Genomic DNA, 15561 nt, shown 5'->3' with positions numbered 1-15561 from the left:
TCAGTATCTGAAGATCCTTTCCAGTTCTGAGATTATCGTCTTTGTTTGTTTTTTAACCTCAGTGGAGCATGACTGCTTCCTCAGCACTGCTATCATCCTGTCAAAGGTGTGACTCTTCTTACCAGGCCTGTGCATTATTTGTTTTCCCCATTGTGCTTTCATTAATATCTTCTGATCTGTCCTTCATTTGGACTCTTATTTAGATTTAACTTTAGAAATTTGTTACATTGAGAGTTTCAATAGAAGATATGCTCATTGATGTAAAGAGTTCCTATTGCAGTCTTCAGTGTAAATATCCCTTGGAAATACTGTATCATGAAGTTGTAAAACATTTTATCAATCCCTGAAAAGATGTTTTTTTTAGTTCAGTGACTAACTCGAATAAATACATTGTTACTGATCTTTTTTTGTAGGATGTATAATTTAAGATGCTTAAAGGTGTATAAATAATAACAATAGAAACTGTTGTATATTGTTCTAATTTCATAATAGACTCAGATTTTGACATTTGATCCTATACATTTATAACTATGTAACTAATCAGTTATGAAAAGAGCAAATTGGCATTTTTTAGGAAGATAGTGCTATTTTGGAACTATTTTAAATAGCCTTAAACTGATTTTTTAAATAAAAAATGATTTTCTGTTTAAAAAACTTGTTTTTCTGAGAATATTCTTCTTTCTGTTCAATGATGAGTACTGTAATTTACAGTTTAAAATTATATAATTAGTCGATAAAAAGGTAATTTAGTTTAAGTAGGTAATAAACAGTATTGTGATAAGCTTTGAGAGAGGCAGTATACTAAAGTAGCTCTTGAAGGTGTCACAATTAAAATTTCAAACTAATGTGTTTGCCCCTTTTTAAGAAGTAGGAGCAGACAGCTATTAAATATCTATCATAGCTTTAACTTCTGCGTTAAATGAGGCTTCAAGTGAACAAATGCAGCAGCTTATTTTTAAATCAAGTTAAAATATTAGAGTGATTAAAAATAAGAAACAATGTATTTTAACTTTCTTTGTTGCTCATTGCTTTGTGGAGAGTTAGGTTCTCATTTCATGTTACCCTGCTGTCTGAAGAACTTCCTTTAATATGCCGTGTAGCACAAATCTGCTGGCAGTTAATTCTCCCAATTTTGTTTTGTTTTGTTTTCTGGAAGAAAACTTCATTTCACCTTCAGTTTTGAAAACGATTTCTCTTGAATATAGGTCCTGGCTTTGCAGTTTTTTTTCCCTTTTAGTCTCTTGAAGTGTTGCTCTAGTTTGTCTTCTGATTTGATGGTTTCTGATGAGAAGCTTGTGGTACTTCTTCATGTTTGTCCCTTGGTAATACGTCTCTTTCCTCTCTTTCTTTTTTCCCTATTTATTCTTCAGTACTTCCCTTTATCTTTGGTTTTAGTCGTGTTACGGTGGTGTATCTAGGTATGGTGCTTGTGTAGTTTGTTTTTGCTTTATTGTTTTGTACTTCTTTTGGGTGGTCTTATCTTGCTTGGGGTTCTCTGGGAGTGTTAGACTTGTGGTTTGATAGCTTTCATCATTTTTGGGCTTTTCAGCCAGTATCTATTTAAGTATTTTTCTTCTGCGTGATCTCTTCCTTCTCCATCTGGGTCTCCAGTTACACGTACGTTAAAACCATTTGAATTGTTGCATAGCTCTTGTATGGTTCCTCTTTTCCCTCCTCCTCCTTCCTTTTTCTCATTGTATTTCAATCTGAGTAATTTCTGTTGGTCGACCTTTATGTTCGCTGATAGTTTGTCTTTTACATTTTTTATTGAAATATAGTTGATGGACAGTGTTGTGTTGGTTTCAGGTTTACCGCAAAAGGATTCCGTTATACAGATACGTTGTTTTTTAGATTATTTTCCATCATAAGGTACTATAAGATACTGAGTACATCCCTGTGTTATATAGTAGGTCCTTGCTGGTTATCAGTTTTGTATATAGTAGTGTGTATATTTGAATCCCAGACTCCTAATTTATCCTTCCCTCTCTTTCCTTTTGGTAACTGTAAGTTTGCTATGTCTATGAGTCTGTTTCTGTTTTGTAAATAAGCTCATTGGTATCATTTTCTGTTAGATTCCATATACAAGCAATATCATATGACCTTTGTCCTTCTCTGTCTGGCTTAGTTTCCTTAATGTGATGATCTCTAACATTATTTCATTCACTTTACGGGTGAGTGATATTCCATCGTGTATATACACTTCATCTTTTGTATCCATTCATCTGTGAATTGAAACTTAGGTTGCTTCCATGTCTTGACTCTTGCAAATAGTGCTGCAGTGACGAGCTCAGCTATTCTTAGCTCAGCTGTGTCGAGTTTACTGGTGAGCCCACTGAAGGAAGTCTTCATCTTTGGTATCACGTGTTTTTGTTTGTTTTTTTTGTGTTGTTGAGGATTTTTTTTTTTCTTGAGGATATTCATTTGACTTTTTCTTGGACTTTCTGTCTCTCTGCTGAACCACCCCCATCTGTTCATTTGAGTTGTTCACCTGTTCCATGACTGTCTTTGACATATTGGTTATAGTTAAAGTCCCTGTCTGCTCATCTGAGTCTCATCACTTAATTTTTTGATGATGAATTGTTTTTCTTATTTTTGAGAGTGTCTTACACTTTTTATTGAATTCAGGCCTTCACATGTATAGTAACTGAGGTGAATCACATTTGTGCCTGGAAATGGGCCTCCTCTGCTAGCTGGGTGGGGTTCAGGTTCATTTAACTGACTCAGGAGTGCTCCGAGTTTGAGCTTTCTTGTTAGTGGTTAGGCTTCCAGTTCTCTAGAAGGTGGTGGTGCGCATTGTGCGTGGGGCGCGGGCCAGTGCTGCGGGGTCGTTCCGGTGTTAGTGCTGTGTTGCCAGCGTTTAGCCATCTCTGCAGGCCCACGACCTGCCTGGGAGAGATTTTCCCACACTCGTTCCCCCAGTCACAGCCTTGCTGCTCATTGCTTGGTGTCAAGTTCTCATCAGTCTCCTGCCTGAGATCCTGAATTTCCAGGGAATGCTTGGTAGAGGCCAGTGGAAGAGAGCTTACAGGGACCCTGTGCTTTCCCGTGTCACTTACTCCAGGCTAACAGGTTAACCACACACCTGAACTTCAACTTTTAGTTAGAATTTCAGCTGATCTTCTTTCCCGCTCACATGGTACCCGTTTGTTGCTCCTGTGCTTTGCCACAGGAGACCCTTTCCTTGGAGGGTCCCTCTTTGGAATTCATGTTACTATGTTATCTTGCAGGGTCACCTGACTGGTAGGCTTAAAAAAGCTGTAATTTTGTAGTTTATCTTCTTCTCATTGTTAGGGTAACAATGACATTCCTTATAGTAAGTTTGATTCAAATTTGTATCTAATAACAGAATTGTTTTAGTAATCATAGATTTAAAATTTGACAAGTCACACAGTTAGGAAGATTAGAGATACTAAAAATTTGAGATTTACTCTTTTTTAAAAACACGTCCCATAGTATAAATGTATAGGTGATCTTCATATTTTTCTACTTGACATTTTCTTGCCTTTAGCTTCTTTACTGTTTGCTGCTCATCAATATTTGAATATATTGCAGATGTACCAGATATATTTCCCATGTTGCCATACCTGATGGCCTGTGCTCTATTCAACTGTGTCTGTAGCAGGAATCGGAGAAGCCAGACATCGCATCTCCTCTCCTCCATCATCCAGACTGTCAGCCAGTCCAGATATTTCACATTCTTTTCAACTGTCTGGCCATTGCCTAAATCCAGGCCTCAGTTTCTCTTTGGATTCTTGAAACATTCTGATATTCTCTCATCTCCATCTAGTCCCCCTCTCCCATATCTGCCAGGATATTCAATTTGTTTTAAAAGATAAATGTGATTGTATCAATTCCTTGTTTAAAGTCTTTCATTGGCTCATTATTACCTTCAGCCTTTGTGATGAAGTCTATATCTTTAGGGTCTATAAGCAGCCTCCCCTCCGCAACAAAAGCCTCTCTGGTCCCAGCCCATGTTGTAATCCAGAGCATCTTCTCTTGGTATTTCTTGGCAGTAGCCAAACCAGAGGTTGTTGGGCCTGAGTACCAGCCAGGCCTGAGAACCATGAGCCATTCTCCACCCCCCACCCTCGTCCATCTCCAGTATGTTTTATCATTCAGTTCAGTGGTTCAGTCCTGTTTATTAACAATTCAGGTGGTAACAGATTCTCTTGGGATCTTTCTTGATATTTCTTCCTCTGGTTCTTTGTCCCTGTGGTAATATGTGCCCCGTAGTCAGGTGGTTGTTGGGACTCGTGGATCATACTCGGCCAATCCCTACTCTAGGTGATTCTCAGATTATAAAGGCATCATCTCCCTGAAATTCAATGAGCCGCCAGTGTGGGACACATCCCCAAGACAGAGAGGTCTCATGTCAGAAACTAAGGGGGGCATTTGCCACACCTTAGATTTGCTGGAAGCTTGAGATAACTCAATTTGAACACAGTTAAATGTACAGTGAGGACCATTTCTGTTAAGAAGAGAGAAACTATGAGCAGCCCCCAAGTTTAGTCTTACTGGTGTATTATAGTCACCTCGAGACTTAGAGTATGTTGAGTACATGAAGTGTTCAGTATGATTTTGTTAGAAGGGTTAGATCCACTATAGAGGATTAAAGATTATATTTAGTGTTTGTCTAGAAAGATACGTTTTTGTTGTTTTTATGCCTTTGGGATTTTTTTTTATAGGTACCTCATGTGTAACCTTAGCCTAGAGCAGTGATTTCTATCTTTATCTCATGTCATGATTGATAAAGGCATTGAAAACAGAGTTGTTTAGGTCCCCCATCTAGAGATAGTTTCAGCTGCTCTGTGGGTAATTCTTGTGAGCAGCCTGGGTTGAGAAGCACTGGCCTCACAGAGCATCTTCTCCTTTGATGAATTCTAGAATGAAAAACTATTTTTAAAAGACAGTGTATCTGCAATGAAACAAATAGAACTTCAGGCTGGTTGCTAAAACATAGCCAGTGAAGAGTAAAATAATATCGCGCATATCCTCTCTTATTTTTAGAAGATAGCCATTATTTTCTGTTTTTCTCTGTACCTATTATTTTTAACAAATATGGGGTCATATAATATGTACCATTCTTTGAATTGTTTTTACTTGGTTAAATATACTCTAGAGAAATTCATTTCCCAGAAATAATTTTGTCCAAGGATTAAAAACAAAAGCACAGAAGATAATTTCTAGTGACTTGGCAACCAGGGCTGATGAGAGATCCAGACTGGGAGCGAGGCTATTTCTAGTATTGCTTGAAGGCTGAAACAGATCACAGCTCCCCTGCTTCTGATCCTGCTGAAGGAAAACACACATACATACACACACACACACACACACACACAAGAACAAACACACGACAAGAATGAACACACACATGACAAGAACGAACACAGTCATACACACTGGAACAGATCACAGCTCCTCTGCCTCTGATCCCACTGAAGGTAAACACATACAGACACGCGCGCACACACACGCGCGCGCACGCACACACACACACACACACACACACACTGGAACAGATCACAGCTCCTCTGCCTCTGATCCCACTGAAGGTAAACACATACAGACACGCACGCACACACACACACACATGCACGCGTGCACCTGAACAGAGCACAGCACACACACATGAACAGATCACAGCACGTGCACGCACACACACACACACACACGCACGCACACACACACGAACAGATCATAGCTCCCCTGCCTCTGATCCCACTGAAGGTAAACATACACACACAGACACACACAGACACACACACAGTTTTACTGCAGATACACTGTCTTTTAAAAATAGTTTTTCATTCTAGAATTCATCAAAGGAGAAGATGCTCTGTGAGGCCAGTGCTTCTCAACCCAGGCTGCTCACAAGAGTTACCCACAGAGCAGCTGAAACTATCTCTAGATGACGGGCCTAAACAACTCTGTTTTCATTCCCTTTATCGAGGCCGTGATTGAAGGGATGGCATGCTTCTGTTTTGTAGAGTGTTTTTTGATTTTTTTTGTTTTCTATTTTGTTTAGCACCAGCAGAAGCCTCCCTCTGGCTTCCTCCTTTCCTTGTTGCTCAGTTGCTGGAAGTGCAGGTTAGGCGGGGCATGAGTGGCAAGAGAAGACTGGGCCTCGGGGTTGTTCATGTGAGCCGTGCAGTGCACACCGATTGAAAAAAGGTGGTCCCCCTCCTCTGCTGGTCTCGGCACCTCTTCCTTCTCTGGGGCTCTGGGGCGTCTGTCTTTGCCTGCAGTTAGTTCTCCAGGTGTCCTGCATTTGCAGAAGTCAGGCCTTAGACAGACTTGTTTATCCAGGTCTTCAGAGGCCCTCCCTGTTCACTGATGGGGTGGTTGGTGTTGATCTATCCGGTAATTTAAAACAGTAGTGACAACATGCAACCTAAATTAATCCAGATATTCTGAGCAGCATTCAGGGTTTTTTTTTTCTGTAATAAATAGTGTGATTAAAAAAAAACATAAAAATAAATTTGAGTTTAGGTAGTTTGTGCTCTGGAGAAGGCAATGGCACCCCACTCCAGCCTGGAAAATCCCATGGACGGAGGAGCCTCGTGGGCTGCAGTCCATGGGGTCGCTAAGAGTCGGACATGACTGAGTGACTTCACTTTCACTTTTCACTTTCCTGCATTGGAGAAGGAAATGGCAGCCCGCTCCAGTGTTCTTGCCTGGAGAATCCCAGGGGCGGGGGAGCCTGGTGGGCTGCCGTCTGTGGGGTCGCACAGAGTTGACACCATTGAAGCGACTCAGCAGCAGCAGCAGCAGCAGCAGCAGCTTGTGCTCTGTCTGCTTGAGGGGTAATCCTGGCCTGATCCTTACAGGACTGTTTGAGATTCTGCCTTTTGGTTATATCATTCTTTGATATCTGGGGATTTTATAAGACATTAGACTTAAAAATTTACTTTTCCTAATTACTAGGCAAATTTATTGTTGAGGTCAATAGCTGTATAGTCAGTAGGCAGACAACATTACTTAATAATGTCAAATAATTCCTGTTCATAGTGTTACATACAGTCAAGAAATTTTTCACCCCACCTGCATGATAAGGACAACAAAGAAAAGTGCTTTGGGGGCTCAGTCTGGTAAGAAGCAGGCTTGGGGATCAAGGCAAATGCCTGATGCCTGCCTCCTCTTATTAAGAGCGGGTGCCTGCTGCAGATTCTTCCCTCATCTCAAAGCTCCCTTGATAAAAACCTCCCCATCCCCTATTTTTGTTCTCTTATATTCTCACTTTGTTAGATTCACTCTGAAAAGTTATATCTTTTAAAATACAAATATCATCTGGACAAATTAAGCGCTTTTGTCTTTAATGCATTTATTATAAATTGAAACTATTTGTTTGGGAGTGACAGCATGAAAGCATTGTTTCCCTGAAAGCTGAGATAGAAGCCTCTGAAAGGCAAGCTTTGTCTGTTTTTCCTTAATCATCAGCGTCTCTCTCTTCTGCCATAGAGAAGCATGTGTAGTACTTTAATACAGAGATTTATCAGATTTCTCTTCCTTGAAATTATCAATCCATTCTAAGTGTCAATTCTTACGAATTTGGCAGGGTGAAACTAATTTTTCTTTTTTTTTTTTAAATAAAATCTGTTTGCTATATATCCTCCCTTTTAAAAATTCAACCTTTAATTTGGAGATAATTGTAGATTCCCATGCAGTTGTGAGAAATAATACAAAGAGAACCCAAGTGGCCTTTACCCCAGTTGAAAAGTGAAAGTGAAAGTTGCTCAGTTGAATCTTGACTGTTTGCGACCCCGTGGACTCTACAGTCCAGGGAATTCTCCAGGCCAGAATACTAGAGTGGGTAGCCATTCCCCTTCTCCAGGGGATCTTCCCATCCCAGGGCTCGAGCCCAGGTCTCCCTCATTGCAGGCAGATTCTTTACCCGTTGAGCCACAGGAGAGGCACAAGAACGCTGGAGTGCGTAGCTTGTCCCTTCTCCAGGGGATCTTCCTGACCTAGAAATTGAACTGGGGTCAAATGGCAATCCACTCCAGCACTCTTGCCTGGAAAATCCCATGGAGGGAGGAGCTTGATAGGCTACAGTCCATGGGGTCGAAAGAGTCGGACACAACTGAGTGACTTCACTCCTGCATTGCAGACGACTTCCTTACCAACTGAGCTATACCCCAGTTACCCAATGGGAACATCTTGGAAAAACCACTGTGTAATATCAAAACAAGGATGTTGACCTTGATAACATCCAGCAACCTTTTACAGATTTACACCTGTACTCGTGTGTGTGTTTATATTTAGTTCTTCACAGTTTTACCACTTGTTTATGTGTACACCACCACAGTCAAAATACAGAACAGCTCCATTGCTGCCATGATCCCCTGTGTTTGTACCCACTTTAAGACGAGAAGTCCCCCATTTCCTCTGCCCCAAGTCCCTGGCACCCCCCACCCTATTTTCTGTTTCTGTTTGCTTGCCTACTTTAGATACCTCATAGAAGTGGAATTTACCAGTATTTGTCCTCTTGTGCCTGGTTTATTTTACTTAGCATAATGTCCAGAAGATTCATACATGCTGTAGCATGTGACAGAATTTTCTCCCAATGAATAATATTCCATTGTATATATAAACCTTATTGTTTATTACTTCATCCATCGATGAACACTTAAGTTGCTTCCACCTCTTGGCAGTGGCGAATAATGTTCCTGTAAGCATAGTTGTGCAACCGTCTCTTCGTGATCTTGCTTTAATTCTTTTGGATCTATACCCAGAAATGGAATTGCCGGATCAAATGATCATTTGTTTTTAAATTTTGGAGGAACTACCACACTGTTCCCATAGCTGATGCCCTGTTTTACATTCCCACCAGCAGTGTATATCTGTACTCCAGTGATGTTTGAGTAAATACGTTTCAATTAATCCATTTTTGTTCTCTTTATTCATGACTTTTTTATTGCCCTTCTTTTTCACTTGAGAGAGAGTGAACAAATAGCGCAAATAGCAGATGAGATATTTTGCACTGCAGAATGTTTGCATACCAAGGCGGATCCTCAAGGTGACATCTAAATATTTTGGAGTCAGTTCTTTCAGCTATAAATAACAGAAACCTTACATGGGCCAATTAAAAAGGATTGCATTACAAGGAGATTTTATCACATTGAATCTAAGGGTATTAACATGGCAGGGCTGTATGTAGCACTGGAATAAGGGATTTGGTTGTCTCTTGCCTTTGATGCTTCTGTTTTTCTTTTATCCTGTTATCATGGGTTTGATCATGTGATGATGAGATGCCTGTTCACAAAGCCTGAGCCCTTCAGGTTTAGCCTAAAGGATAAAGACTGAGGTGCTCTGTTTGGTCCCAGCTCAGAGTTCCCAGGGGAAGGGGCTGATGGACCCAGTTTGGATCAGTGGCCTGTCCAGATGTTCCTCCCCGCAGGCACGGTCGGGGGGGTGGAGTCAGCGTGAGGACAGGCCGTCTCCGCAGGAACTGTGTGCACGATGGAGGGACAGGTAGCCAGAAAGAAAGGGAGTGGGTGCTAGAGAGAGACCGAAGGGCACGCCCGTCGGGTGTCTGTAGCCGACTTCAGTTGAAAGCAGTTGAGGCCACATTGATGAGTTCTGGGTAAGGACCACTATATGACCTGAGACAAAGCACATAAAAAATTCTGACGATTCTTTAGTATACAAAGTTGAGAGCCAAGAGGGAAAGGACCTGCACTTCTTAAAATCGTAAAAGACAAAAATCATTGACTCACATCTGGAATTATTTGAATTAAGGGGTAGTTTTTTTTTTTTTTTTAAGGTCTAGACACTTAGTGTAGAAAATTATATAGCAGGCAGCAATTAATTAACTTATATAATTTATTCCAGGAGATTTGCAAACAAGAGGGTGTATCAGAGAAAATAATAGAGCATAGCTGTGTCATGGGGACATTTAGAGGAAACTGGAGTGTGGCTTTGACCTGGTGAAGTCATGGAGGTTGATTTCCCCATCAAGCAGTAGTAATGATGATAATTGTTAAAATTTATTTAGTACTCCTATGTATCAAGTATTGTACTGGGCATGTTTGTATCTATGATCGCTTTTAACCTTCATCCAGACCATGGGTGCTCACGCTTTGTTACACTGGATTTTTCCAAGATATTTTCCAGCACAGTTTTCAACGCCTTGCCTTCCCTTTCAGAGATGTGGTACTGGGTCTTCCTCTGGGCCCTCTTCTCCTCTCTGTTCGTCCATGGTGCTGCCGGAGTGCTGATGTTTGTGATGCTGCAGAGGCATCGGCAAGGGAGAGTCATCTCCGTCATCGCCGTCAGCATCGGGTTTCTGGCTTCCGTGACTGGAGCGATGATCACTAGTAAGTGGATGCTGTTTTAAGAATGTCATGTTATATGCAGGTACAGTTGGGGGCTTTTTCATTATAGGTTATTCTGCGTGTGTGTGTGGGTGCACGCGTGCGTGCTTAGTCACTCAGTCATGTCCAACTCTTGGCGACCCTATGGGCTGTAGCTTGCCAGGCTCCTTTGTCCGTGGAATTTTTTTTTTATAGGTTGTTACAAGATATTAAATGTAGTTCCTAGTGCTACACAGTAGGTCCTTGTTACCTGTTTTTCCTAGAGTAGTTTGTTAATTCCAGGTTTATTGCTCCCCCTGCTTTCCGATTTGGTAAACATCACTTTGCTGTCTGTGTCTGTGAGTCTGTTTCTGTTTTGTAAATAAAGTTTATTTGTACCATATTTTAGATTCCGAATCCAAGTGATGATATATGATATTTGTCTTCCTCTGTCCGACTTCACTTAGTACATTGATCTCTAGTTCCATCCATGTTGCTGCAAATGGCATTATTTCATTCTTTTTAAATTGCTGAATAATATTCCACTGTGTATGTATACCATATCTTTATCCATTCGTCTATCAGTGGACATTTAGGTTGCTTCTATGTCCTGGCTATTTTAGATAGTGCTGCGATGAACACTGGGGTACATGCATCTTTTTTTAATTAGAGTTTTCTCTAGTTATATCACCAGGAGTAGAATTGCTGAATCATATGGGGCCTTCCTGGTGGCTCAGATGGTTAAGAATCTGTCTGCAGTGTGGGAGACCTGGGTTCGATTCCTGGGTCAGGAAGATCCCCTGGGGAAGGGAATGGCAATCCACTCCAGTATTCCATTATTCCTGAGAATCCAGAATTCTGGAGAATTCCATGGACAGAGGAACTTGGCAGGTTACAGTCCATGGGGTCGCAGAGTCAGACACTGCTGAGCAATTAACACACACACACAAGCTGTATTTTTAGTTTTTTAAAGAACTTCTATGCTGTTCTCCGTGGAGAGGGCAGTAGTGACCCACTCCAGTACTGTTGCCTGGCAAATCCCATGGATGGAGGAGCCTGGTGGGCTGCAGTCCATGGGGTCGCTAGGAGTCAGACATGACTGAGCGACTTCACTTTCACTTTCCACTTTCATTCATTGGAGAAGGAAATGGCAACCCACTCCAGTGTTCTTGCCTGGAGAATCCCAGGGACGGGGGAGCCTGGTGGGCTGCCATCTATGGGGTCGCACAGAGTCGGACCCGACTGACGCGACTTCGCAGCAGCAGCAGCAGCAGCATGCTGTTCTCCATAGTGGCTGTCCCAGTTTATATTCCCAACAGTTTAGTAGGTTTTCCTTTTCTCCACACTCTCTCAAGCATTTATTATTTATAGACTTTGTAATAATGACCATTCTAACTGTTGTGAAGTGATATCGTATTGTAGTTTTGATTTGCATTTCTCTGATAATTAGTGATGTTGAGCATCTTTTCATGTGCCTGTTGGCCATCTGTATGTCGTCTTTGGAAAAATATCCATTTAGGTCTTTTGTCCATTTAGTGATAGGGTCGTTGGTTTTTTTTTAAATATTGAGCTTTATGAGCAGCTTGTATATTTTGGAAATCATTAGCAAATGTTGGTCCCATCATTAGCAAATATTTTCTCCTGGTCCATAGGTTGTGTTTTTCATTTTGTTTGTGTTTCCTTTGCTATGCAAAAAGCTTTTAAGTTTAATTAGGTGCCATTTATTTATTTTTGCTTTTGCTTCCATTTCTCTGGGAGATGGATCGAAAAAAAAAGATTGCTGCAATTTATTTCAAAGAATGTCCTGCCTATGTTTTCCTCTAGGCATTTTATAGTATCCAGTGTTACATTTAGGTCTTCAGTCCATTTTTAGTTAATTTTTGTTTGTGATATTAGAGAAGGTTCTAATTTCATTCTTTTATATGTAGCTTCTCAATTTTCCCAGAACCACTTATTGAAGAGACTGTCTCTTCTCCATTTTATATTCTTGCCTCCTGTGTCAGAGATTAACTGACTCTAATCGTGCACTTCCTTCTTCAACACGAGTTGTTACGACATGAATCTCCCTTGGCCTGCTAGGAACTGTTAGCCACTTTATGGTGTCCTCCAGTTGTCTGGAGGTTTTTTACTTCCCTGCCTCATGTGTGTGTCCTGCAGGCCCCAGGTTCATGCCCTCTGACCTTCACCTCTTACCACAGCATTGAGGCCCCAGCTCTAGCCTTAGGTTCTGCTGTGCTAGTTAAGCCAGGACTTTGATGTGTCCTGTTGAGCCTGGAGGGGCCTCAGCCGCTTCCTTCGCATGGTTCTGCTCGACACTGGGTGCTGCCGTCTGCTGCCGTGGTCTCATCACCACCAGCAAACAGTAGTGCTTCTGTTGCTGGTCACTTGCCCTGTTTCCGTGAGGTCAGGGCAGCTGCCTGCCACCACTGGATGTGTGCAAGACCCTCCTTAGCTCAGAGATGAGAGGAAATCTGCTCCTACCGTAGCTCTGTGGCCTCCCTCCTCTTGTGGCACAGTCACCTTTCCATGGAGTGATCAGTGTGCCTTGCCTGAGAACAAAGCCCTGTGCCCGGGGCTCTGGGTCTGCCCTAGGCACAGCTGTGGGAAGCAGTGAGCAGTCTATTTTCTCTTCCTTTCTTCATTTACTATTCTTGTGTGTCATCTTGTGTTAGGTTTTTTTGTTGTTGTTGCTGTATTCACCTGTAACTCTCTTGTATGCTACTTCATTCCCTTTGCCATAGGGTTTAAAACAAGCAATCAGGTTTAGCTGAAGCACCAAGTGTACAGAGTGGAGTAATGGGAAATTCAGCTGTGACAAGCCAGATCCTCAAAGATCCTGGAAGGTCAGCCAGAGTTTGGGCTTTATTCTGCAGGCCACAGAAAGCAAGTTGATATTTTAGAAAGGGATTGGCAAGGGGCAGAGCAGTTCACTAGGAAAATTTGTTTTGTGGCTGAATGTAGAATAAGTATATGTGAAGAAAGAACCAAAAGGAAACTCTGAGAGAGCAGGGGCCTTGCCTGTCTTCATCACTGCTGAATCTCCAGCAATAAGACAGCACCCGGAATGTAACAGATACTCAGGAAATACTGGTTGGTTGGATAGATGGACATAGTGAGGGAGGAAGCATAGAGGCAGGAAGAAGAAAGTGGAGGAGGGAAGAGGGGGCGGGGGGAGAGGGAGAAAGAAAGAGTGGAGGCTTTAATTTTTGGTCTGAATTTGAGGCTGGATCTGGAATAGGCTGTGGCAGTGAGATGGAAGAGTTGCTGTAAGAACTGTCACAAAGGGGAGAGTCCAGATGAGTCGTTGCTCGCTGTGGAGACGTACGAGGAGACCTGAAACGGGATGGCTCCTGTTTTTGATGTGGCCGCTGCTGTAGCTGTGGAACCATGAGCAGAGGCGGAAGGACGAGGGAACAGCTTGTTCAGAAGCCGAAAATAGTGTGTGTATTACATGTGTGTTTATTGACATAAGTCACTGAACGTTTAAAGAGAACATTATTCTACTTCCGTGTATCTCTAATGATGGGTGTGTGCATTACTTTCAACTCAGTCAAGAATAAAACATACTAATGATTTTAGAAACTGATGATTTTAGAATTCCTTACAGATATGTCTGGCCTCCCTTGGTGGTTCAAACTGTAAAAATTTGCCTGCAATGCAGGAGACCGGTGTTTGATCCCTGGGTTGGGAAGAGCCCCTGGAGAAGGGAATGGCAGCCCACTCCAGTATTTGCCTGGAGAATTCCATGGATAGAAGAGCCTGCAGGCTACACAGTCCATGGGGTCACAAAGAGTCGGACATGACTGAGTGACTATCACAAATATGTCTGACACAATTTCAAGTAAAAACTTGTATCCAGGTTAACGATAAAACATACAAATTTCTTCTGGCTAATTTTCTGACCTGCAAACACTTGAATGAAGAAAACTATCCAATGTGAATATTTACCTGCATTTATTTTCTTAAATGCATTTTGTGAGCGATAGCACAGTCACAGCTATATATTCCATTCAGCAAAATGATGACCGACTGAATATAGATACATAACTATTAAATTTTACTACCTCTTAGATTTTTATTTCCAGGATAGGGTGACTTTTCATTTTAATTAGTACTGATAGTTAATACCAGAATTAGGAGGAAATGGGTTTCTATATAATGCCATTGCTTGGCATTGTGTTGCTGTCTAATTTTAGCAAGTCTGAGGGCTAAATTAGTGACATCTCTTTGTTGGTTTGATTTGCATTTCTCTGATTACTAATGTATTTGAACATCTCTTTCTGTTCTTATTAGATATTTAAGCTTTTTTTCCTGCAAATTGCTATGTTTAATTCTGTGCTTTTCTTTTGGGGTCCTTGTTCCTTATTAAATGATAGATGTTTCTTAGATATATTGGTGTCTTATTGGTTTTGTACTTCTCAAATAACTTCTTTGTCTTTTAGCAGTACCTTTATTCATGATATGGTTCATTGAGCAGAAATTCTTATTCTCTGTAACCAGCTTAAAGAGTTTTTTGCCTGTGGTTTATAATTTATAATTTTATTTATGTTCTCTCCCACACTAAGGTCAAAAGATATTCTTATATATTCTGTTTTGTCAATTTTATAGTTTTACCTTTGTAGTAAAGTCTTTATCTAGAGCAGGACTGAGCAAAAATTTTCTTGAGAGGCCAGATAATAACTGTTTTAAATGTTGCAGGCTAGATGGTCTCTGTCACAACTCTCCAGCTCTGCCATTAGGACTTAAAAACAGCCATCAGTTCAGTTCAGTTCAGTCGCTCAGTCGTGTCCGACTCTTTGTGACCCCATGAATCGCAGCACGCCAGGCCTCCCTGTCCATCACCAACTCCCAGAGTTCACTCAAACTCACGTCCGTCAAGTCGGTGATGCCATCCAGCCATCTCATCCTCTGTCATCCCCTTTTCCTCCTGCCCCCAATCCCTCCCAGCATCAGAGTCTTTTCCAATGAGTCAACTCTTCACATGAGGTGGCCAAAGTATTGGAGTTTCAGCTTTAGCATCATTCCTTCCAAAGAACACCCAAGACTGATCTCCTTCAGAATGGACTGGTTGGATCTCCTTGCAGTCCAAGGGACTCTCAAGAGTCTTCTCCAACACCACAGTTCAAAAGCATCAATTCTTCGCTGCTCAGCTTTCTTCACAGTCCAACTCTCACATCCATACATGACCACAGGAAAAACCATAGCCTTAAGTAGACGGACTTTTGTTGGCAATGTCTCTGCTTTTCAATATGCTATCTAGGTTGGCCTT

General features: G+C 41.5%; 1 protein-coding gene across 1 annotated transcript in view; it reads left to right on the top strand.

Annotated features, from left to right (window-relative positions):
* TMEM170B (transmembrane protein 170B) overlaps positions 1-15561 on the top strand; it is a 40139-nt gene that overhangs the window by 8311 nt on the left and 16267 nt on the right. The window contains exon 2 of the mRNA XM_027958480.3: positions 10146-10316. Coding sequence (XP_027814281.1) covers positions 10146-10316 — 171 coding nt within the window. The remainder of the gene's footprint in view (positions 1-10145; positions 10317-15561) is intronic.

The sequence above is a fragment of the Ovis aries genome, chromosome 20 (genome assembly GCF_016772045.2).
Source record: "Ovis aries strain OAR_USU_Benz2616 breed Rambouillet chromosome 20, ARS-UI_Ramb_v3.0, whole genome shotgun sequence".
NCBI classification, from domain to species: Eukaryota; Metazoa; Chordata; class Mammalia; order Artiodactyla; family Bovidae; genus Ovis; species Ovis aries.
This window is presented reverse-complemented; position numbering and strand designations above follow the sequence as displayed.